Source organism: Prunus avium, chromosome 5 (assembly GCF_965620075.1).
Source record: "Prunus avium chromosome 5, drPruAviu1.hap1.1, whole genome shotgun sequence".
Lineage (NCBI taxonomy): Eukaryota > Viridiplantae > Streptophyta > Magnoliopsida > Rosales > Rosaceae > Prunus > Prunus avium.
In genome coordinates this window covers 26,150,129-26,172,971 of record NC_142288.1, presented here as the reverse complement: position 1 = coordinate 26,172,971, position 22,843 = coordinate 26,150,129, and the positions used below count along the sequence as shown (strand labels likewise).

The 22,843-nt window shown below is 37.2% G+C and overlaps 2 protein-coding genes and 1 pseudogene across 5 annotated transcripts; all 3 read right to left on the bottom strand.

Moving 5' to 3' along the window:
• Window positions 1–1,418: 1,418 nt before the first annotated feature.
• On the bottom strand, window positions 1,419–7,042 carry LOC110745884 (spermidine copper dependent amine oxidase 2-like). The gene is made up of 12 exons (XM_021946040.2): window positions 6,407–7,042; window positions 5,459–5,568; window positions 5,047–5,352; window positions 4,621–4,733; window positions 4,201–4,531; window positions 3,905–4,120; window positions 3,559–3,795; window positions 3,155–3,340; window positions 2,514–2,654; window positions 2,113–2,381; window positions 1,916–1,997; window positions 1,419–1,803 (listed from the first exon to the last, which is right to left on the bottom strand). Exons 1-12 carry the CDS (start codon window positions 6,630–6,632, stop codon window positions 1,666–1,668), a joined length of 2,355 nt encoding a protein of 784 aa, XP_021801732.1. The 5' UTR covers window positions 6,633–7,042; the 3' UTR covers window positions 1,419–1,665.
• A 3,077-nt stretch (window positions 7,043–10,119) lies between these two features.
• LOC148294579 (zinc finger BED domain-containing protein RICESLEEPER 2-like) lies at window positions 10,120–11,876 on the bottom strand (annotated as a pseudogene).
• Window positions 11,877–18,640: 6,764 nt separating this feature from the next.
• On the bottom strand, window positions 18,641–22,775 carry LOC110745883 (P-loop containing nucleoside triphosphate hydrolases superfamily protein). 4 transcript variants are annotated; one of them, XM_021946037.2, is made up of 10 exons: window positions 22,467–22,775; window positions 21,742–22,355; window positions 21,457–21,636; window positions 21,202–21,363; window positions 20,962–21,116; window positions 20,527–20,619; window positions 20,337–20,422; window positions 20,022–20,248; window positions 18,956–19,186; window positions 18,641–18,867 (listed from the first exon to the last, which is right to left on the bottom strand). In XM_021946037.2, the coding sequence occupies exons 1-10, from the start codon at window positions 22,520–22,522 to the stop codon at window positions 18,764–18,766; spliced, it is 1,908 nt and encodes a 635-aa protein (XP_021801729.1). In that variant the 5' UTR covers window positions 22,523–22,775; the 3' UTR covers window positions 18,641–18,763. The 4 variants fall into 4 exon arrangements, 2 of the variants coding, with proteins under 2 accessions (XP_021801729.1, XP_021801730.1); XM_021946038.2 differs by having other exon boundaries at window positions 18,641–18,864; window positions 22,467–22,774; XR_002524887.2 differs by lacking the exon at window positions 18,641–18,867 and having other exon boundaries at window positions 19,047–19,186; window positions 19,329–20,248.
• Window positions 22,776–22,843: the final 68 nt, after the last annotated feature.

The following is a 22,843-nucleotide window of genomic DNA, read 5'->3' as shown; positions in this document are numbered from 1 at the left end:
AAGCAGCTTATTTTTGTTTTACCAAACACCCAAATCTTCAAAACTTTTTTTTAAAGCTGCTTATTTTTTAAGTTAAGCAACCCCAAACCAGCCCTTCGTTTGTTCAAAATAAGTAAGGTTTGGAATGGGAGTTATTATTCATAATTTAAAAGTAGTTATATAGTGCAAATAACAATTTCATTTAAATTGACATTAGAAAACATCAATAACCTCTTTTTTTTTTTTTTTTAATTTTAACAAAACGATATCGATATTTGAAACTACTCTATTACACGGAAATGAGAATCCAATTTGGACGCAAAGAGACAGACATACGGCCTTTACCCAGCTATCCTAACCCACATCTAACAAACTCATTTGATCGCACCTCTTCAAAGCTTTGGTAACAACCCGCTCTGAGTTGGCTTGGCATTCAATGATTCACAAGGACTAGGTGGAACATCCACCGCAGTTAGAGCATAGGCGGAAGCTTCTGGAATAATAATAAAAACACCATATATAGTGTTAACTAATAACGTGTTAAGGAGAGAGTTGGGAGAGGGAGTGTTGTATATAAGTAGCCATCACATAGTAGGGAAGGGATCAACATGAGAGAGGATCGAGATCGAAATTCAAACTTGAAATCTCTTCCACGTTTGGGAAATGAAATATACATATCATATATATTTCGACATTTCGTGAGAGAAGGCCAGACAAAATTTGCACGTAACGTTATAGGAATGAGGAGTTTTCACGACTTTGGCTTAGACTGTTACGAGTGCCAAAAATAAGAAGGTCATCCCTTTTTGAGTGTTTCTATTGGCAACAATGCAAAAATATTGCGCAGGCCAAAATCAATTTGCAGGACAACATTGCATAAAAACAGAAAACAAAGATAAATCTCTTAGAGCTGTGGCCAGCCATTTAAAATCTGGCACAGCTGCACATTGAATGACATGACAGTAACAAGGCTATATCCATCATCGGAGAAAAACTTGTATGCAATGGGGAGCACTATTTTACTATCTCTGGTCAATCACGCTATATAGTGATTGGCCGGGATCCCAAAACAGTGTTATCCCCATTTTTCACTTCAATCATTTTGACTCATGGGCAAAATCTCATACTTTTGATTCTTTAGGTTTTATTGTTTTTGTTTTGGGCTATTAGGAAATTTACTTATTTTTCTTTTCATATTCCTTGATAACATATGCATCTTTCAGAACCATGACGAGACCCAGGTCTCGTGGTCAGACTTCTCCCAAAAACAGAACAGAATAAAATGAGAAGAAGAGTTGTCATGAACGATGGAGAAGAGTTGTCAGGGGCAGCCATGAATCTCATGAGTTTGATCAATGATTGTGAATGTGAAGTGGAATTGTCGTATATGAAGAAGATGGAGCCTTCTTTCTTTTATGTTTCGTGTTAGAAGCTTAATGTGAGTTGCCGCGAAACCGTTGCAAAGCATAAAGGAGGGGTCTCATTAAAAAGTATGAAATCGAAAAACAATTTTAAAAATGAACAAAAAAAACAAGAAGAAATCTAGCTCGATTCACAGAAAGCGTGTCTGAATAGCAAAAAAAGACCAAACAAAGGCTACGTGTTTTCTGCGCGCCCAGTTGAAATTGGAAGTGGGAATATTGAAATGTATTGGAAGAGACAGATGACAGTATTTTTTTTTTGGCTTCAAAGCTTTGCTGCTAGCAAGCCATTCGGAATTGGCTTGGCTACCCCATTGTCTTTTACATCATTGTCTTTGGCCTCCAATTCACATGCACTAGGTGGAACATCCACCGCTGGAGAGCAGTTGAAGAATCCATGAGGCTGCAACCACAAACATCAAACAAACCAAAAATCACAAACTGATGGCCAGCTTCAAATCATACGCTAAAATTGAACTGCTTAGCAAGGGTTAATAGGTTAACCCGATGAATACCATGAGCATAAACCCAATGCGCTCCACCGGCATGACAGGCCAGTCTTCCAATCGTGGTACATGTGTTATTCCAAAAACATACCTGCGATCATCATCACGGTTACTTGTTATCCTCTACCATATTAAACCGTTACATATACAAAGGCAAACTATTGATATCGACATGGGAAAACCAAGAGAGAAGGAATTACACCGACCAAAGAACAATATCAGTTTCTTCCAGAGATCGGTTCTTCTTAACCCATGTGGCCAATCCTTCACCAACACGTGGATTTTGGTTTGGAAACTCTCCTCCAGGAAACATCTCATCTTGGGCATATGGTGTAACCCAAAGGTTATGTTTCAAGAATGCTGCTCTTCGCAAAAACTTGGCCTCAGAACCGGCTAATGGCAAACAGTTTGAACCAGGTACGAGCTTGTAGCCTGTTAACTGTCCAGTCCTGTTAACAGTTCGCGTGTTCCTTACCTGGACCACAAACAAATTTCAATCAGCATGAGCATGACTGGACACAAGAATCACACCACACATTCATGTCTTAAACAAGGAAGAAAATCATTAAGCAGGACCAGTTGCAAAATCATGGTAAGGATGCCTTACAATCCAATGGCGAGCAGTCAAAGGATTACAGTCACGCATTGCTTGCAATTCAGTCCTGAGAAGTGTCTCTTCAGCATAAAATGCATTGCTGTGGACATTATTCTCCCCAGGTTTCTCAACCTTTACGTCCAGCTCCACAACCTACAATAAATAATAAGGAAAAAGAAGTTATATGGAAGAAAAAACATGTTGGTTCTATCAGTAATGATTAAGTCTACATATAATAATAACTTAACTTGGGTTGAGTAAGAAAATGTTATGACCAGGAGCCAAAACGAGGAAAGAAGTTCTTATTCATTCTCCATTCCTATAAATAAGAATCTCCAAATGTTCTTGAGAGTAGTTCTAGACATTAAGCAGTCAATAAGAGCAGGAGATGGATCATATCTTCCTACTTCACATCCTAGACTTTCAGGTTTGGAGGAGGGATACAGAGTTTCGACAGAATAAGATGCTTTACAATAAAACATAAATTCAAACATCCATGTGTTGGACTGAAAATCAGAGTTGTAATGTGCTTTTCCATGCACTTGGCCAAAGCGCATTTGCCAAAGAAAACAAAAGACCAAAAAATAATAAATTAAAAAAAGACTAAAGCCTAAAGCAGAAAACTTGATTGTAAGACTTTTTAAGTAGCATACCTGATTGTAAGTTTCCCCAGGTTTGCAATCAACAGCCATATCCATACGAGCAACAAAAAAATGTTGATGAACTGGTGCGTATAACCCTGGTGCAATAACAGTACCATATTTTCGAACTTCTCCAGGTTGCAGTGCTCCTAAACTGAGTATTCCTGTAAGTTTAACTTCAGCTTCAATCTTCCCATCCTGTGAACAGCATGATATTGGCATCCAGTTGACAAAGATTCATAAAATAAGTAAAGGGAATCTAATTAATTATTCAATAGAGATTTTCTTCAGTCTTCCAGTTGAAAATGGATATTTGGCAAGTTCAATGAAACTCAAAAGGACAAGACACTAACTTGATCTTATCCAAAAGGACAAGAAAGGTATTATTCGAACAAATAATATGGTGTGAAACTTGCCTGATAAAAGTGCCAGAAGAATCCATACTCATAATTAGCCACAGTACATATAAATGACACTGTTAGCCGCCTTGACCTGCGCACTTCTGCTAAGCCTGTTCTCCAGTCCTGATGCTTCCACAGAATTCCATGATCTTCTTCGTGCAAGCATACACAATTTTCAATAGTTTCAATACCTCCGGTGAAATTTGTAAAATGTGCATCAAAGTATTTGATATACCCCAAACAATCACACCCCTGCAATGGAGTTCAATTTCAGCCAGCAAGGAGTATTAAATACAGGAAAATGGAAGACACTAAGAAAACATTTATATAGCAAAACTGAGCCAAGAATTAGTCCTCAAACCTTCTTGAGAGAATGTGCGTTTTTACCCAGGCCATCTTCCCCAGCATCAAAAGCATTTTTTCTGTAATGCGGATCATTTGGATCGCCATATGGCACCACCATTTCCACAAAACTCAACCTATGGGCTACAGGCCTTCGTCCTCTACTGCCATCAACATATGCCACCGAATATATAACCAATCCCTCCCTAGGAGTGAATCCGATACGAAAATTCCACTGCCAACCAGAATATTTAGTTGACATTCTGAATTTAATAAAAAAAAATAAAGAGTTAAGAAAAACAACTTAAAATTTACCTTCTGCCACTCCACAAAGTACCCATTAACACGAAAGCTTGGACCTTCAGGCTGAAGAATTTGTAAAGGCTTCACATCACTTCGATCAACACCACCTCTTGTTTCACCAGGAGTATAGTTCCTCAATGGATCAGCTGGAGGTAGAGGAACAAGCTTACGGTCTTCAAACTCTACCACCACCATGTTTTGCATATCAACAAGTACATAGATGCCCTCAACTGGGCGTGCATAACCATTTTCCATTGGGCAGTCACTCTCAGTTCTACAGAATATAAGTGGTTTAGCAAGTCTTTGACTGGGAGCATCAGCATCACTATGGTAACCAACGCACCTGCAGCATATATGTACACCAAATTATAACTCACTGATTAACCAGATGACTTTCTACCTGTACTGGAGCACTAAATGTATATTACATACCAGGCATCAACCATCACGAGGTCCATATCTTCAATACCCCTCTTCTTCATAGCCTCTCTAAATGGAGGAAAGTCTTTCACAACAGCTTCACATTCAGCATACTCCACAGCATCCTGAAGTTCCAGAAAACAAGATATTACTTAATGCCAAAACATCATAGAACTATTCAACTACATGAAATTTAGCATACATGTGAGTCTTTTAGCAAATTCCAGTTACCGAAACTCAAACAATGCTTGTATCAATAATAAAAAAAATCTACAAATTTGACATCTATTCTTTCATTCCCGGTATTTTTCTATAGCTGAGAATCCAAAAAATCAAATTAAAAAACATCAAGTAGTAATCTTTAATTAACAAAAGAACTCAGGTCATACAAAGGTACAAACAAGTTTATATATAAAAAGAAACACAGAAAAGGCATACCATGGGAGGCTGAACATCTGGAACAACTTGTGAGGATATTACTTTTCCTCTGTGATGTCCACCTCGAGTGGCTGCATGCACTTCTGACAGCTCAACAACCCATGTGCTTGTCTCATTAGACTTTTTGTTGTACACAACAAGTCTAGCTCGCCTTGGGGGAAGCTTAGTCGGGATTATAGGTCCACCTTTGGTTCTGGGAAGCAATGATGGTTGGAAAGGGGGGAAGAAGTACGCATCTGCTAAACCTACAACGTGTTTATCTGGTTCCAGTAGAACAACTTCAACAAAACGCATACTATCTCTAACCTGGCATGCCGAAAATATTACTTAGCCAACCACTTCAACCAAATAAGAATTTTATTTATCTTTTTAAAAATGCAAAAAGAAACAAGTCAACAGTGAAAATAACAACCTCAGGTGTGGCTCCAGCAGCCCTGACAGTTGCCACAGCCACAGAGATTTCGGCAGCAGATAAAGGGTCCAGTGGATGCCTTGTTTGAGGCCTAAGCATGATCGGGATGCCTACACCACATTAGTTGACCAACCAAGTGAAACAGAAACTGTCAGTATAAAAAAGAACTTCAAAAAACCAGGCAGCATACGATTTATTCTTTGAAGAGGAAAATTATTGCAATAAGATGCTACAGTCCTCAGGTTTACATTAGAAATTCTATGAAGTTATATCTGTGTGTGAAAAGTGTGTAGGAAAATTTTATTTTAGTAAATAAAAGTTAAGGCTGTGCTTAGAGATTATAGAAAAACAAAGGAGCTCATCAAAATCAAACATTTTCTATCACATCCAGATATTCTTGTGGTCTGATTTATTTTCCTTCTTTTCCCAATTGATTATGGTCTGCAATTTAAATAAAGATATCCAGCATTCAAGAAATTAACGATCTTGAAACAAGTTCCTACTTTACTGATTTATTTTCTGTAAAGAGTACTCAAATTTAGACTACTTCGTATTAATCTACTAAAACTTTAAAAAGAAATTAGATTGTTCTCCACTTTAGATTCGGTTGTCTTACTCTATCTTTCTCTAGCATTGATTCCCTGTATTTTCATATAAATTTCACTTTTTCTCTTGTAGTTTTATTTCCAGCATTCTTAGCTCCAAGCAGCACACGACAAATTAATAAAAAGGATACCACAAAGACGAGTCTCACCAAATTTAGAAACGAAAAGGACATATCAACAGCCTTGCAAACATTAAAGAAAAAAATAAATAAAACAGAAAACCACTTATATAAGCGAATATCAATCACACTGATCACTAGAAATTCAAAATTTTCAAATATCATGGGTATGTTAAGCAATTAGCTAAAGAATCATTACTACGAAATAAGAAATGTAAACATACCAGTGGTGGATGCATTGGCGGAAGATTCGGGAATCAAGGACGCCATCGCGATCTTCTTGGGGCGCTGATCATCGCGCCTATCCTCGGAACCCGCGATGGCGGTCCAATCTTGAACCACGGAGGCCGAAACAACGGCGTTCGGAGCCGGCGCCGCCTCGCGTGGAATGGGAGCCGAATCGGAGTGGAAGCAACAAGAAGACGACGTTTTTTTCGAAGCTGAGGCCATTGCAAGGGGTTCGCGAGCTCACCAATTCCACCACAGTAAGTCTCTACACAGTCTACTGACATACAGCACAAGTCTCTACGGTGCTGAAATGCTCGACGCCTCTCCCCTCTCTCTCGCGCGCTCTGTAACCGCACACCGCGAGAAGCTCGGAGAAAGTTCGAGAAACCCGGAGAAAGTACGAGAAACAGAGAGAAAACGATCGAGCGCGGCGCGAGAGTGAGAAGAAATGAATTAGACTATTTTTTTTCTTTTTTTCTATAATTCAAATCTTATATTTCTTCACACTTGCTGGAAACTAGGGTTTAAATGCGAGCTTTTGACCATGGATTTTCAGGGAGCGAGAGAGACACAGGAAGAGAGAGGGAGTGTGATCTGAGCGAAACAAGAAACAGAGCCAGCTCACGAAGGAGTGAGGGGGGTAGAGGAAGGGTATATATAGGAAGCCACCACGTGCTTTGTTTTCTCTCTCTCTCTCTCTTTCGTTTATTTCTTTTTATTTTCCAATTTTATGTATTTCCGTAATTAATTTTATTTATTTATTTTTATGGATAAGATATGAGTAAATGGCAGTAAAGTTGAACGGCTTATCAAAAGCGAAAGGGCCAATCAGATAAGTAGTCGGTGCGGTTGATAGGGGGATCTGCTGTTAAAGCACAATTGGACAATCGATTAGGGGCCAACAGTATATTTTGATATTTAGCATGATAAGGCCAAAAGGATTAGTATCTTTTAGGATAAGGACTTCTACTTTTAGAATATTTCCAAGTCGACCCCACTAACTTTTTTTTTTTTTTTTTTTTTTTTTTTGGGTGTGGTCTGAGAGCCCACTAACTTTTCATACATTGCTCTAAAGAGTATTATGATGGGGGTCATACTTATTTTTGGAGGGTTTTTTTGACACCTACCTATATCCTTAGGGCTGTCAATGGGTCGTGTCGTGTCGGGTTCGTGTCGTGTCAAACTTTTAAACGTGTCAAGAAACCCCAACCCAAACACGACCCATTTATTAATCGTGTTAGGAAATGCAAACCCAAACCCAACCTATTTATAAACGGGTTGACACGACACGACCTGTTTATGACCTGTTTACTAAACAGGTTGGGTTAGGTCATAAACAGGTAACCTACCTGTTTAATAACCTGTTTACTAACTTGCTTGGGTTAGGTCATAAACAGGTAACCTACCTGTTTAATGACCTGTTTAATAACCTGTTTGCTTCAAATTTAAATTCTAACAACCATCTCAAATATTCTGCCAAATCAAACATTCCAAAATGACAATAAAATTAAAAACTTCAAAATCCCTCTAAAATCCAAATCAAACATAAACAAAAAAAACTTTGATTAAATTACAACATCACATTCCCAACTCAAATATTCAGCCACCATTGTTAATGATGGTACTAGAGCACTCGCCAGATTGTGAGGGATTTATGTCCAACCGACTAATATCCTCAGTCAGTTCTTCCAAGTTGGGTTCTAAAGTGGAATTTTCTGCAATTCAAACCATAAGACTTTAGATGATGATAAAAAGAAACAAATACAATGAATAAGATTATGGGAAATATACCTTGGTCACCAAATAACCAATCTCGTGTACAAATTAGTGCCTCAACATTTTCAGGTTTGAGAGCACTACGATACTGATCAAGCACTCTACCACCAACACTAAATGATGCCTCGGATGCGACTGTAGATATTGGAATAGATAGTACATCACGAGCCAAAATAGATAGTTCAGGATATCGGAATTGGTTTGCTTTCCAAAAATCTAGAACATTCAAATTTATCTTCCTGTCTACTTTAGGCTCATTGTTGCGTAGATACAGCTGCACCAAAATGGATTAAGCTGCATCCTCAACTTGTGATACTCGCAAGTGCACGAGCCGTTCGGTAGTATAGCGTATGTAAGTGCGAGGTCGATCCCACGAGGATTGGTGATTGAATGATCCCATTCATTTCTCCTACACAAAACAAAAATGAAAAAAGGAAATAAATAAAACAAGAAAAAGGAAATACCTCAAGCAAATAAGTTCCCAAGTTCAATTAGATTAATGGATTGATTCTAGCTAAAGTATGATTAAGCCATGGTGTGTGGTCATAACCTTGTGTTCCTAATTCCCTAATTTGATCATTTGTTGTCTAACCTAAAATTAAGCATTAGGAACCCATTAAGCATAGAAGAACAATTTAAACAACCAAGCATGTATCTAATCCCTGTTGTCGAATGTCCATACATACTCTTCCTATTCATAGTTCAATTCGAATTAAAGCATGGTGTCTACTCTTAATTCAAACCAAGATAGCTAACATGCAAGCCTAAATGGTGATCAATCATTCAAACTAGCATATTAACTTATAAGCATAATGAATAAGAACAAAAATCATAATTGAAACTTGGAAACTAATTAAACTTGAAAACTTAAGAAAAGAATTTACATTACAAAGAAAAATAAATTACAACTAAGAAGCAAAAGGAAAGCTAGAATTGAGAACTAGAAAGCAAAACTAAGAGAATTTGAGGGAGAGAAGGGAAGGGAGCTCTAGAGAAGTGTTTGAGAGCTCCCCCCCTTGGGGTGTGTTTACAAGCTTAGAGAACTTCCCTATTTATAGGCCTAGGGGAAGTGAAAATCTGAATTCAATATGGCTAATGCATACAACACTTGTTTTATAAAATCTGAAATGGTTGATGCACTTGTATTAGAAAATCTAAATTGGGTGATGCACTTGTATTAGAAAATCTTGAATTGGTTGATGCACTTCACCAATAGATCCCACCAGCAGCCCTAGCTCATCTTCATGTCACCATGACCAAGCTTCCAACCAGAAATGATAGCTCATACCTAGCTCACCATGACCAAGCATCCAACCAGCACATGCTGAGGTCAGCATGACCAGCAACTTCAAGGGCTTACAACTTGGGTTTCTCTTAATCAAATTAGGACTTTAAGCACTCTAAATTGAAGTTCAGAATGTCTTCTTTCCAGCCATATGTTATTTGGGCCAATCCAAGGTCGGAGGAAGAAGTTAAGGCCAAAACAAATTGCTAACTCATTTTCCGCGCTGATAAGATCCATCCTGAGCATGGTTCTGTGTTTGCTAGGTAACGGACTCCAGATTTATCCAATGGGGCTGAATTTTGGATATGTTATAGTACACACCAATTTGAACAACTTTCATGAAGAATGTGGCCTCATTCGAGCTATGTAGGTTGTTGAAACAAAGCTTGCAATATGACCTACGAAACTGGGCTGGCAGGGGACTGTAGCCAAAATTGAGTTTGTCTTTAAGCTCTTCATCCATTCATCCAAATTAGGCCTTAACATGCTTGAATTGCATGAATTATGCTCTCTAAAGCCATCATTATTACCTAAAGCTCAATGAACTGAAAGATAAACACAAAAAGGATTAAAAGCACAAGTTTAACTCAAAAACATAACCAAATCATAAGCTAGAAGGGTACAAAATGATATACAATTATGAACCGATCACTCATCCAAATACAATTGCAACTGTGACTTTTGGGAAGAAATGGTAAACTCCTCACTTTCAAATGTATCAAATTCCTAACAATATGGCAACATTATCAATATCAGCCCATAGTGAAATGTAAACTGAAATTTTATGTATTATGAACAAAATAAATAGCTTTTTTACCTTCATAACATCCATGCATTCCTTAGAAATCATGTCATCAACATGAGAAGGAACACCATTTGAGGTATTTGATGTACCAGCAACTGATTCAGACGTAGAATGTGTTTGCATGTATAAATCAAAGAGTGTATACAACATATCACGAACTTTGGCCATTTCTTGGGAATTTGAACCATACAACCTTTTATAACAAAATTCCACAAATTGCATTTTATATCTAGGATCCAATATTACAGCAATTGCAAGGATCAAACTATACTCTTTCCAATACTTATCAAACTTTTCCATCATTTGAGTTGCCATAGATCTCATGAAATTATCTGAATCAATCTTAGCCTTTCTCAAAGTATCTTCCACCACAAACACTTGAGGAAAATACAAATTTGCAGTAGTGTATTTAGTCCCAGAAAACAAGCAAGTCACATCATAAAACACCTTAAGAAACTTGTTAAGTTTTTCTAATTTTTGCCACTCATCTTCAGAGAGAGAATGCTTGTAATTAGAATCACTTAATTGCAAATGCAGAAATGCCCGTTGATAGTAAAGTGCACTATCAATCATAAGAAATGTGGAGTTCCATCTAGTGGGTACATCTTGACTACATCTTGACACAAGCCTTTTTTACAATCTAAAGAAACTTGGGCAGCACAATCTAAGAATTTCGTTTTCCTCCCTTGTGAACCTCTAACATACTTGATACTTTCCCTAATTTTCCCCACAGAATCATGAATGTGTTTCAAGCCATCTTGCACTATCAAATTCAGGATGTGAGCACAACATCGAACATGAAAAAATATACCATTCATTAATAGTGCATTCTTCAAGTTAAGCTGCCCCTTTAACAACATAACAAAACTATCATTTGAAGATGCATTGTCCAAAGTCATAGAAAAAAGTTTCTTTTCCACCCCCAATAAGTCAACAACGTATAGATTTTCTCACACAATGCAACACCACTATGAGGAGGAGGCATAAACCTTATTATTTGGATCGATAGGAAGAATTTCAAACTTAGTCCATACATGTGATGTGAGTTTACGCCTCTTACCAAACTGATTTATTTCGCTGGCACTGTTATTGTTAGCTGGATCTGATTCTTGCACATCACTTGTAGCTGCTCCATCGTTAACACTGTCACTCCCATCTTCAAAAATATTCATCTGTATAAAACATAATAAGTTTATGTTAATCAAAACAAAAACAAAAAAATATAGTTTATGTATAAATCATGTTTCCATCTTTTGTATTGTGATATACAATTTTGTCGTTGAAGATGTATCATCACATACATCCTAATAATTAATCAGATACATTGAGTGCAAGAAAAACTTTTAGTAAATTTTACACTTCAGAAATTACACCAAGTTTACTGCCTAAGAGATAATTAAGGCTCCAGCTGAACCTCTGATTCAACCTGAATCTGGGAAGGTTCTGGCGCAGAGCTTTCTAGTAACTAAGTGATGGCCCAGAATTCTACCTTCTGCACCGGAGTTGGGTTCTTACCTACTTGGAGGAGTATTGATGAAGCTGCAGCAACAGAGATGAGTGCAAGCCCAGCAGCGATGGTGGTGAGGGATGCAGACAGAGGGAGAGAGAAAAGAAGGAGATGACGGCAAATGGGTTTAATCAAAGTGATAGAGTCTTTGTCCTTTTACTTTAATTTATTTTTATATTACTCCATTTACTTAAGTTTACAATGTAAATAAGGAAGTACCCCCCATTTGGATTCAAATAAAAATACTAGAAAATCAAATTCCCACCAAATCAAAATATGAAAAATCAGTTTTAGTGCAAAATACGATTTAGGCTAAAAATGATGGCTCATTAAGTCAATATATACTTCATACTAAAATCCCATTAAATCAAGTTTTCTTATTTGATATCTAAGGAATAAAAACCGCCAAAAATTATCTTGAGAAAATGATTATTCCGAAAAACCATTTTGCATACTTAGTCAATATTGCACATCCGCTAAAAAAGTGACATGATACAAATTTTATAAGTTATACGAAATTTCTTTTGGGATTAGAGTTTAGGGTTTAGGGATTAGAGTTTAGGGATTATGGTTTAGAGTTTAGGGGTTAGAGTTTAGGGTTTAGAGTTTAGGGTTTAGAGTTTAGGGTTTAGGTTTAGGGATTATAGTTTAGTGTTTAGTGTTTAGAGTTTAGGGTTTAGGGTTTAGGGATTAGAGTTTAGGGATTAGGGTTTAGAGTTTAGGGATTAGGGTTTAGGGTTTAGAGTTTAGGGATTAGGGATTAAAACGTTAAACCATAAACCCTAGATACATAATTAACTCAAATAATAAGGAATAATTACTAACAAATATAATTTAGGGAAAAAAATATAATAATTAAGTGCTCATCAGTTTATAAAGACATTATAAATATCAAATGTTGTAACATATAATCACAAAGTTATCAACACCAAGATGGATAAGGAGCAAGGAGAGGGGTGAAATTGGCTGGGTGAAAAACCCATTGGGTGTGCTGAAGGTTTAATTTCTTTAATTTTTTTCGCGGGTTGGCAGGTATTAAACGGGTTGACACGACCCATGACACGACCCGTTTAATAAACGGGTTAAATAGGTAATTAAATGGGTTGGCGGGTTGACCCGAAACCCACCCGTTTATAAATGGGTCAGTGGTGGGTTGACCCGAAAATTACCCGTTTATAATCGTGCCGTGTTCGGGTCGTGTTTTTCCCGTGCGGGTTTCGAGTCGTGTAACGGGTCGAGTCGGATGACCATGATCCAACTCGGCAAGTTACCTAATCAATCACAAAATCGAATTTATTGTACTTTTTTTAATTCCTAAAATACCCCCAACTAAACCATTATTGCATTTTGTATATTAATGTAGGAACCAATATAGAAACATTTTTAATTGGATTGTAACTAATGACATGCATTGAATTTAGAAAGATCTTCAAATGAATGTAGGAATTAATTTAGTTTTTTTTATAAAAAAAAATTAACAATAAAGTCAGACTTAACATACATAATTGGTTTATTTAATAATAAAAAATGTTTTTATTTATTTATTTATGAAGTATACGTGATTAATTATCTATTATATTATTGTTTTATAAATATAATGGTGTACAAATAATTTTATGTTGAAAAAATGACGTAACTATTATTTCTTTTATGAAAAATAATGTTAACCGGTATGATTTTACTAATTATTCAAATAATATACCCAGCTTTTATAAATTCATTTTGGATATAATTTACCTAATAATTTCCTATTATGCAATAATATAATTTGTAATTTACCTATTGTAGGTATATTAAAGCTGTCACATTTTATAGGTATATTGTGAAAATAATTTACCTACCCATATTGGATATATACAAGATATATAAGTAAATTTGTAGGTACATTATATTGTATTGATAAAAATTTACCTATTATATTTTATTTGGACGAAGGTTGAGGGATTTTTTATTATTTGAAAATTTAAGAATTTTCTTTATTGGTCGAAATTTTAGGGATTAGAGGGAATGCCCAAAAAAAATGGGAGTTATTGATATGCTATAAATGAGGAAGTATTAATTTGAATTTGGGTGGACTTATATGAAGTTTGGTGGCAAACAATATAAATATATAGAAGTACTATGACCTTTTATATCTTACGAGGCATTTTAATTTGAATTTCGATTTTATACATGGATTTCAAAATTAATAGATTGATGTCTGAAAAATAGAAATTGTAGGGACCTATATTAGACCAGCCATTTATACTCTTATATCAACTAAAAGGCACATTGAATTATATAAATCCTTTGAGTTGGTGACAAACCCTTTTGGATTTGCACGTAGTATATATATACCTCACTCCTCCTCTCTCTAAGATTAGTGGTTTTTATTTTCATAACTATCAAAAATATAATAACCAGTATTGATTGTTCGGTGAACCGACTATGATTAGTAAATGAATGTGACAGATTGTTCGGTGAACCGAAATTATTACTAGCGATTTAATCAGCTCCGTAAGCAAACTATACTTAGACCAAACAATAGGAAATAGGGTCAATTTCTAGAAAACTAATGATAAAAATGTTGAACAATAAAGTTTGTCTTTGTCACGGGGAGGACAACTAAAACTCGTGACTTAATCAGTGCACGTGCTTCATGTGTGCACTGCGCACCTGGCAATTTTGCCTTCTATGAACTTTATTTTTTATTTTTTCAGGATCTCAACCAGATAATTTTAAACTAATCTTCAACCCTTTTTTCATGGAGAAGAAAACAGATAAAGAGAAAAAAGGGTTGAAGATTAGTTTACAACTTGAAACTTCGATTCATATGAAAATCAAAAGTTATTTATGTCCACGGCAATGTATCTTTTTCTTGATCGAATCGTTGGTTTACAAAATGTTGAATACCAAAATTGGAATTGGTAGAGTTGGATCAGAATCTACTAACTTAAGAAGACCTAATCAAAACATAAATTAAAATTTTACACATTATTAGTTTTGTTGAAGTATTCATGTAATTGTAAAGTAATGTCGTGACATTTAATGACATCGAGTGTAGAGGTTAACTCAAACGACAATCCTTACCATACAATTATTTTCACAATATACCTATAAAATGTGTTAACTCGAACCACAAGTCCTTTGCTATACGATTGTTTTGAATCAATGGTGAGGGATGGAAGGCCAGACAGCCGTCCAATTTTCTTGTTTTGTATAAGTGCTTCCCTTTAAGGCTGCACATCGTGTTATATATATATGGTACAAAGTGAAAGAAGGACATGATTCATGAGTTGATGATATATGGGATTTTGAGTGAGTTGAGAATGGCCCAAGTTCTACTCTGGACGGAGGAGAGGAGGGAGAGGACCCAGTTACCCGTCCTAAATTATTATTATTTTCCTTTAGTTTTTGGCCAATATTTATCTTCCTTTTTGTTGACTGACTCAAAAATCCAAAAACTAAATTATTCTTTTTACGAAAATACTTCATTTTTTCCTCATAAGTAAGAACTTCTACATTTCTGCTCATTAATTATTTTTGCATTTGTGTCAAACTAGTTTACAAGAAGAAGATATGTTCTTTAGGTTTTACGACAATCGATCCAAGAAGAAGATGATCCTATTTATTATTTTATATTATAAATTAGTGCTGGTCTTGTGGAATGCATGCATGAAATGAAAGTGAAGGTGAGAAAGATTGTCAAACGTATCTAATCATCCGTTTACTTGTCTAATCAAATACTAATTAATTCAATAATATGGTCAACTTTATTAATTTAGGACGTATATTCTTGATTAGGTGGTGCTTAGTAGACATCCACTTGAGATATATGCTCACCTGAGTCAGCTTCCCCACCTACCTCCACCTCCACCTCCACCTCCACCCCCACAAAGTACAAACACCCATATTACATATATTATTCAATAACTAAATGCTATTATTATACATGTTTTAATTATTTATTTTAACTTTTTATAGATCTTCCCGAAGCAAAATTTGTTTTAAGCCCCTGATATTGCAGTCACACGTATTTTCAATTCTATTATTTGAACCACTAATCAAAGATCGATGATGTTTGTGAGTTGAGTCTCGTGCATTATATTAATTTATTGTTTTAATTTTGTATTTGGTTTTCGTTGTTTATCAAATTGATATAGGGGAAAAACCAGAGTCGTATAACAAAGAAGTGGAGAACGAGAATCGAACACACTTATAAAAGAAAGCTCGGATATCATATTAAGCAAATCCTTGCACATGCATCCGTGTTCAAGATTAACAATAAGTTATGAAGAAATTAAATTACCCCAACATTTGTCCTAAACCCATGTGTTTGGGAGCATCACATCACCTCCCTTGACAGAAAGAAGAGGTAGATGCGTTCCAGATAAAGACATTACTTTTCGTTTTCAAATATAGGAAGGAATAGGAGGGGAAAGAGGGTAGCACTCCAGAGTGGAATTGTGGAAACAAACAAAATGAAGACTGAAACTGGGGTCTCTCCCACTTTCCTTTTACAGTGTTTTTTTGCTTCCACTCTCCACTAAAGATGGTCATGTCATGTTTTCTTTTTTTGCTTTTTATTTAATTTATGATTAGATGGTCACAGTTTGATGATGCGATGGACAAAATTACATTGCCGCTGGTTTCTTCTGCAACCAAATGACTCCAAAATGAGCAACTTGGCTTATCAGGGCAATGATCCAAAGGAGCAGAAAACCACCTTTCCATCTATTTTTCTGATTTTATTATTGAATAATAATAATAATCTCACCACCACACACTGGTAATATGAAAAGTTGTCCAGCTCATAATTATCCATGGTGGACCCTACCAATACCATTATACCATTAGGGTTTGAGTTGGAAAAAGAAACCCACTATAGATGATGGATAGATATATGGAGATGTATATATGTATATATGGCTTTCCACTTATATTGCATTGCATGAGCATATATACCATGGATGGACCTTTCCACCTACCACTGAGAGGAAAAACACAGAATCTATATAAGCAAGCACTTGGGAGACAGGGGCCCTCAGCATTAGGAAGGAACTAGCAGCAGCTGCGTGGACTCTACAAAAGCATAATAAGTTGACGTGCGAGCAGCAACCCAGCATAGGCATATACAAATTAGTTTTCCTCTTTTACTCTAAAAATTAGCCATTAATTCACTCTTATCTTACACAATTTTTCTTTAATACAAACCCTATATTAAGAAGACGAAATCGCTTAATGCGATATTTGAATCGCGAAGATTATAGCTATAAAGTGAAGCTACTGTTTGGTACTCTGGCTGGGGAAATGCTTTATTAAATATTTTATGTTAATGATTTATTACGGATTTCTAATCTCAGTCGTTGGATTGCATGTAACACATTTAATCAATGGTTGAGATTAGAAATCCTTAACCAATCGTTGACTTCAAATTCTAAATGAAGAAGCTCCCTGATTTATAGGGTATATATATGACATACGTATAAATTTGAGGTGCAATTTGTGAAGAAAACAAGGAATTATTAGAAATATTTGGAAGGCTTTTTATCACAAATGGTCTTTGATGTTTACGAAATTATCACGAATGGTCCTTGAGGTTTTTTTGTGACACTAATAATCCTTAACGTTTGGACTTTTTATCACAAATGGTCTTTGCCGTCAAAAATTCTATTAAGTGTATGATGTGGAAGATAAGTGGAGCCCACATGTACAATCACATCGTGACATGTGGATTAAATAAATATATATATATTTTTAATGAAAATCCATTAAAAAACCATTTAGCCTCTCTCTCTCTCTCTCTCTCTCTCTCTCTCTCTACTCTCTAAATGGTTTTTTAATGGATTTTCATAAAAAAAAAAAAATTATTTATTTATTTAATCCACATGTCACGATGTGATTGTACATGTGGGCTCCACTTATCTTCCACATCATACACTTAACAGAATTTTTGACGGCAAATACTATTTGTGATAAAAAGTCCAAACGTTAAGGACTATTAGTGTCACAAAAAAACCTCAAGGACCATTCGTGATAATTTCGTAAACATCAAGGATCATTTGTGATAAAAAGCCTATTTGGAATACAAACACAAAACCTACCTACCTACCTACCTATCTCTTTCTGAACTCTCAAGGAAGTGGCACCATGTTTGGATGGAGACATATTGGTCCAGCCAGTGCCAGGCTCTAAAGTCCACAGGAGAGTTGGTGTGCTCTTTTATTTTCTGCCACAAAGCTTAAGCCAAAAGGCATTGTTGTCGTTGTCATTGCTTTTTAACCATTTCCAAACGTTGAAAATTCAAATAGACCAGACCCCATCCCACCATATCCATCTACTATTAGAGGACAATGCGCTAGTAATATCCAATTAAAGTCATTGTTCTCCTTTCAACTTCAATAATTGAACACAAAGCTCCATTCATATTCATTCACTCAGTCACTCGCCCACGTACGTGAACAATGCTACATCAGTCACTCGCCCACGTACGTGATACACAAGAACAATGTTACTTCAGCCACTCGGCCACGTCCGTGTGATACACGTATTGGGAGTGCATGAGCTACTGACGCTAGCAAAATTCTCAAATTCAAACCCTAAATGCCTTTTCCAGGCCTGAGTATTGTTCAGAAATTTGGGTTTTAGGGGATATTATCAGGGAGCTGAATTGGGCTGGCTGTTATAGTTTAAAGAGTTTGCTCATAACAACGGAGAACCTTTTCGTTTTGGGCTATGAAGGCCCATTGGACAAAAATACAACTTAATTGTGAACTTTAATTCTTTGCTGACATGATTGAGTTTGCTCATAACTCGTCTCATGTTATCTTAGAAGAACTGACAAGAAAACTAATTGGTATAGCGAAACAAATTTCCAATGTATAAAATTAAATCATATCATTAGGATAACTCTAAAAATAGCATGTTTCCAATACACTCTTGTCTTTCTTGTTTCAAACCGAAGTAAATACGTTAGCCAGCTGAGCTGCAATACAGAGACTCTACCAAGGTCTCTTGTAACCAATAGGAACAGTATTTGAACCCGAAATCCGGTTCCCAAATCCTCCTCCTCGCCCTCTATTCCGGAAGTTCCCTCCAGAGCCTGCTTGAAAACAAAAAACAAAAAACAAAATTATTCACCAACACAACAAATTGGCACATATATGCCACCATATCCAGAAGAGTGGAACTACCTCCGAAACTACCACTTGACCGGGACATTGCAGCCAATGCGGGGCTCACCACCTGACCTGCTTCTTGCAGGATCTTGATTAGTTCCCTAGCAAATTTCGCATTTGCGTGTGTGAAAAAGGTTAAAGCAGTTCCTGTTGCCCCTGCACGACCAGTTCGTCCAATTCTGTGGACATAATCCTCTAGGCTTGATGGAAAATCATAATTGATCACACATTTTATGTCCTTCACATCTACAACAAACAAAACAGAAGTTAGGCCAAATGATGTGCAAGGGAAAAAACATGGAGAAAACTGCAAACAACCTTATCCCTGCACCCCTGAGATCTGAAGATCAAATTAAAGACAACACATTCATCACGTAAATGTGCCCACCTTAACCTAGCAGGGATAAGGAGCAGCTTCACTACCATCACTTCCCATATCCAATCAAATGAACAAGCATGTGTGAGTCAACCGGGCTGCGAGGATAACCAGCTCCATAACTGTGGATGGGGGCCAATAAACTTCAACCATGTTACTTAGACACTTGAAAGGAGGAGCCAAGCCATTTTAGGAACCTCTAGTGCAAACAATTGACAACTATCCTTTTAGAGATAGCCATACGAATATCAACTGCCCCATGTATACAAAACAATATGCACGACTTTCCGGACCAATAAAAACAGAATGGCTTGCATACAATAATATGGCATACCACCCAAACAATATTAGGAAGTTACCCGAGCCATTCCAGTGAAACCTAGCTCCTGGTGTCCATGTAACATGAGCTTTCAGAATAAGGTAGTATCCAAAGAGTTTTCTATCACAGGGGACATTGTACAAGTAGGAGATACCAATATTGCCCCTCAATCCAACTTCCCTTGGTGAAGCAGAAAGTATGATGCTTAGAGAAGGATAGGAAAAGATAAACAGTCCCAATCATCACAAATGATGGCACCTGCCTTCATACCCAAACCACAAATTATATTCTCAGGAACTGGACAGCAGCCGGCCGACTCGCCATCTTTGAAATTCAAGACCTAAATTTATATGACACCTAAGAATCCTAGCACACAGTTATCCTACCAAGACCCCGCGCAGCCACATCAGTGGCAGTCATTATAGGATTCCTTCCACTTTTAAACTCAGCCAAGACCCAGTCCCTTTCGGCCTGGTTTTTATCACCGTGAATGGATAGAGCTGGCCATCCATCCATCCTCAATTGCTTAGTAACTTGGTCACATCCTTTTTTCGTCTCGACAAATATCAGAATTCGGCTCCCAACGATTGCTTCTTTGAGCAGTTTGATCAGCCTGCCAACAAAACAATTTGAAGCATTTAACCACAAATCAAAAACATCAACCTTTTCCTGTATTCAGAAGTCGAGCTCAAGAGACAGACCTATTATATTTCTCCCCATCTGACACAACTTCAATAACTTGTTTTATAGATTGATTTGCTTTAAGACTTGCTGATCCAATGATTACCTAAAAATAAAACAATTCATATCAGATCGTTATGTCTCAATTCAAATAGACGTATATCTGCACAAGCAAGCTAAAATATCATATTAATATGGGGTAAAAGAAACCTTATATGGGTTACGTAAAAACTGCCTTGCTAAAGTTTCAACCTCCCTTGGCCACGTGGCACTCCAATACAATGTCTGCCGATCTGGTCGGGTCTGTAAGAAAATTAACCTTGATTAAATACACTTCCTAAGCTATACTTTAGAACACTGAAATGTGTCAACATTGGCGGCCTAATTTGTATTTACATCAAAAACTTGTTAGCAGAGAGATACACATCAAATGAAGAACAGATGTATAAAGTCTCTCAAGTAACAACAATCACTGGTCAAGCACATCAGGTAAGTCCATCATATAATATTTATAAAATTCCATACAAACCATTCTGAAGCAGTTAACGGTTGTATTTATTATTTTGTTAGATCTTTGAACAAAAAGAAAATATCATTTTTAGCAGTTATCAGCGAAGCAGAATAAATGATGTAAAAGTAACGTACTTGTGATACAATTTTCCTTATCTGAGGCTCAAATCCCATGTCCAACATCCTGTCAGCCTCATCCAAAACTAGGTAGGTCACTCTTCGCAAATTTGTGTGCTGTGCTTCCAACATATCTATCAGTCGGCCAGGTGTAGCTATGACAATCTCAACCCCTGCCACATGGTAGAAGTTAGGCCGTTACCATATCTAGGCTGCCATTTATTAACTGACAAAAGGAACTGAATAATTAACAAGTACCTCTTTTAAGATCCCGTATCTGGGGTCCTTTTGGAGCACCACCATAAATGCAAGTACTCCTAATATTAGAACGTGAGCCAAATTTTGAAGATTCTTCTTGAATTTGAACTGCCAATTCTCGAGTAGGTGCTAATACTAGCACAATAGGACCTTCACCTGGCACTGAATGTTTTTAACAAAAGAATAACCAAACTCAGTGTCGATTGCAGGGAGACAGAGAGTGGGACCTGAACAGAAAGGGTAAGTAATACTGACCTAACCGAGGCTGTGCGCTAATATGCACCAAAGCTGGCAGCAGATAGGACAAAGTCTTACCAGAACCAGTCTCGGCAATTCCAACTAAATCTCTACCCTTTAATGCCATTGGCCATCCTTGGGCCTGAATTGGTGTTGGTTCAACAAAACCCAATTTTGCAATAGCATCAAGGCAGTAATCTAGCACATCAAATTACACCAAAATTAGCTACTAGCACAAACAAAAAAATACCTCTACATTAGCAACAACAAAATACTCAACAGCATTTATCAGCAAGGCAATACCAGGGAAATTCGCATCCTCAAACATCTGAATCGGCTTTGGGATATCATGCCCTTCGACAGTAATCTCCCGCCTGTTGCGATACACCATAACCTCCTGCTCTGACATTGCCCTCACCGAAGAGCTCTCAACATAGAAATTCTTCTCAAAAGGTACCAATCTCCCAAAATCTTGCTTGGGAAGCACAATGTTATCCAAGTCTCCTCTTGATGACCCACCATGTCTACCTCCTCCTCTTCCACCAAATCCACGCCCACCGCTAAAACCCGCACTTCCACCGCGGCTAAAACCAGAGCTCCTACCGCCACCGCCACCGCCACGGCCTCGATCAAAATCCCTACCACCGCCACGGCCCCTTCCACCACCAATATGACCATTGGAGGCTCTGCCACCAAAACTCCCATTACCACCACCTCGCCCAATATTGAACCGACCCGAAGGGGGCTGGAACGGCGGGTACCCATTAAAATCTCCTGGACCGGTTACCGGTCCAGCTACTTGTCCCGAATACGGGGCGACCGGAGGCGTTGGGCCCGCATACGGGGCTGCCCCACCGCCGCGGCCATAGGCGGGGCCCGCTGGCGGAGCCACCGCAGGCGCTGGACCCATTAGGTCACTGCAAAATAGACAATTACATAATCGAACATAAATTACGAAAATTCTAAAAGAAAAAGAAATGAACCAAAACAGGGATATGAAAAACAATGGAATTGAGTTAGGGTAGTACCTTCGGCGCTCACGGTAGGAGTTGACGTCGGTGTATCTGTTGTCGTAGGCGTACATCAATGATGGAATTACAATGGTTCTGCTACTGTTCTAGGGTTTGCGATCTGTTAGGGTTTCGAAGAAGAAAACCAAACGAAGAAGAAAAAGAAAACCCTAAAAAGGGATCAAATTGGAATTTGATTAGATTTGAGTTTCGGTTTGCGTTTGCAGTGGTGTTTTTTTGTTTTGCCGGAGATCTAGTTTTTGTTTAAGTATGGAAAAAACGCGGTCTGGGAGGATGGAAGTATTCCCATCTCATCTATTTATGGGTTGTTGTTTTGACGGAGGGAAATTATACTTTGTGAAGATATTTTTTCAAGTGTCGGTCTAAAAATTGAT

Bases quoted from the DNA above. Each gene is read 5' to 3' on its own strand.
- LOC110745884 (XM_021946040.2), bottom strand. From the start codon at position 6,632: ATGGCCTCAGCTTCGAAAAAAACGTCGTCTTCTTGTTGCTTCCACTCC. The intron at 5,353-5,458 runs GTTGTTATTTTC...TCGGCATGCCAG, and splicing joins CTGCTGGAGCCACACCTGAG to GTTAGAGATAGTATGCGTTT. The intron at 4,121-4,200 runs GTAAATTTTAAG...TCTGGTTGGCAG, and splicing joins ACTTTGTGGAGTGGCAGAAG to TGGAATTTTCGTATCGGATT.
- LOC110745883 (XM_021946037.2), bottom strand. From the start codon at position 22,522: ATGTACGCCTACGACAACAGATACACCGACGTCAACTCCTACCGTGAG. The intron at 21,117-21,201 runs GTACTTGTTAAT...ACCATGTGGCAG, and splicing joins GATACGGGATCTTAAAAGAG to GGGTTGAGATTGTCATAGCT. The intron at 18,868-18,955 runs GTAGTTCCACTC...TTTGTTTTCAAG, and splicing joins GTCAAGTGGTAGTTTCGGAG to CAGGCTCTGGAGGGAACTTC.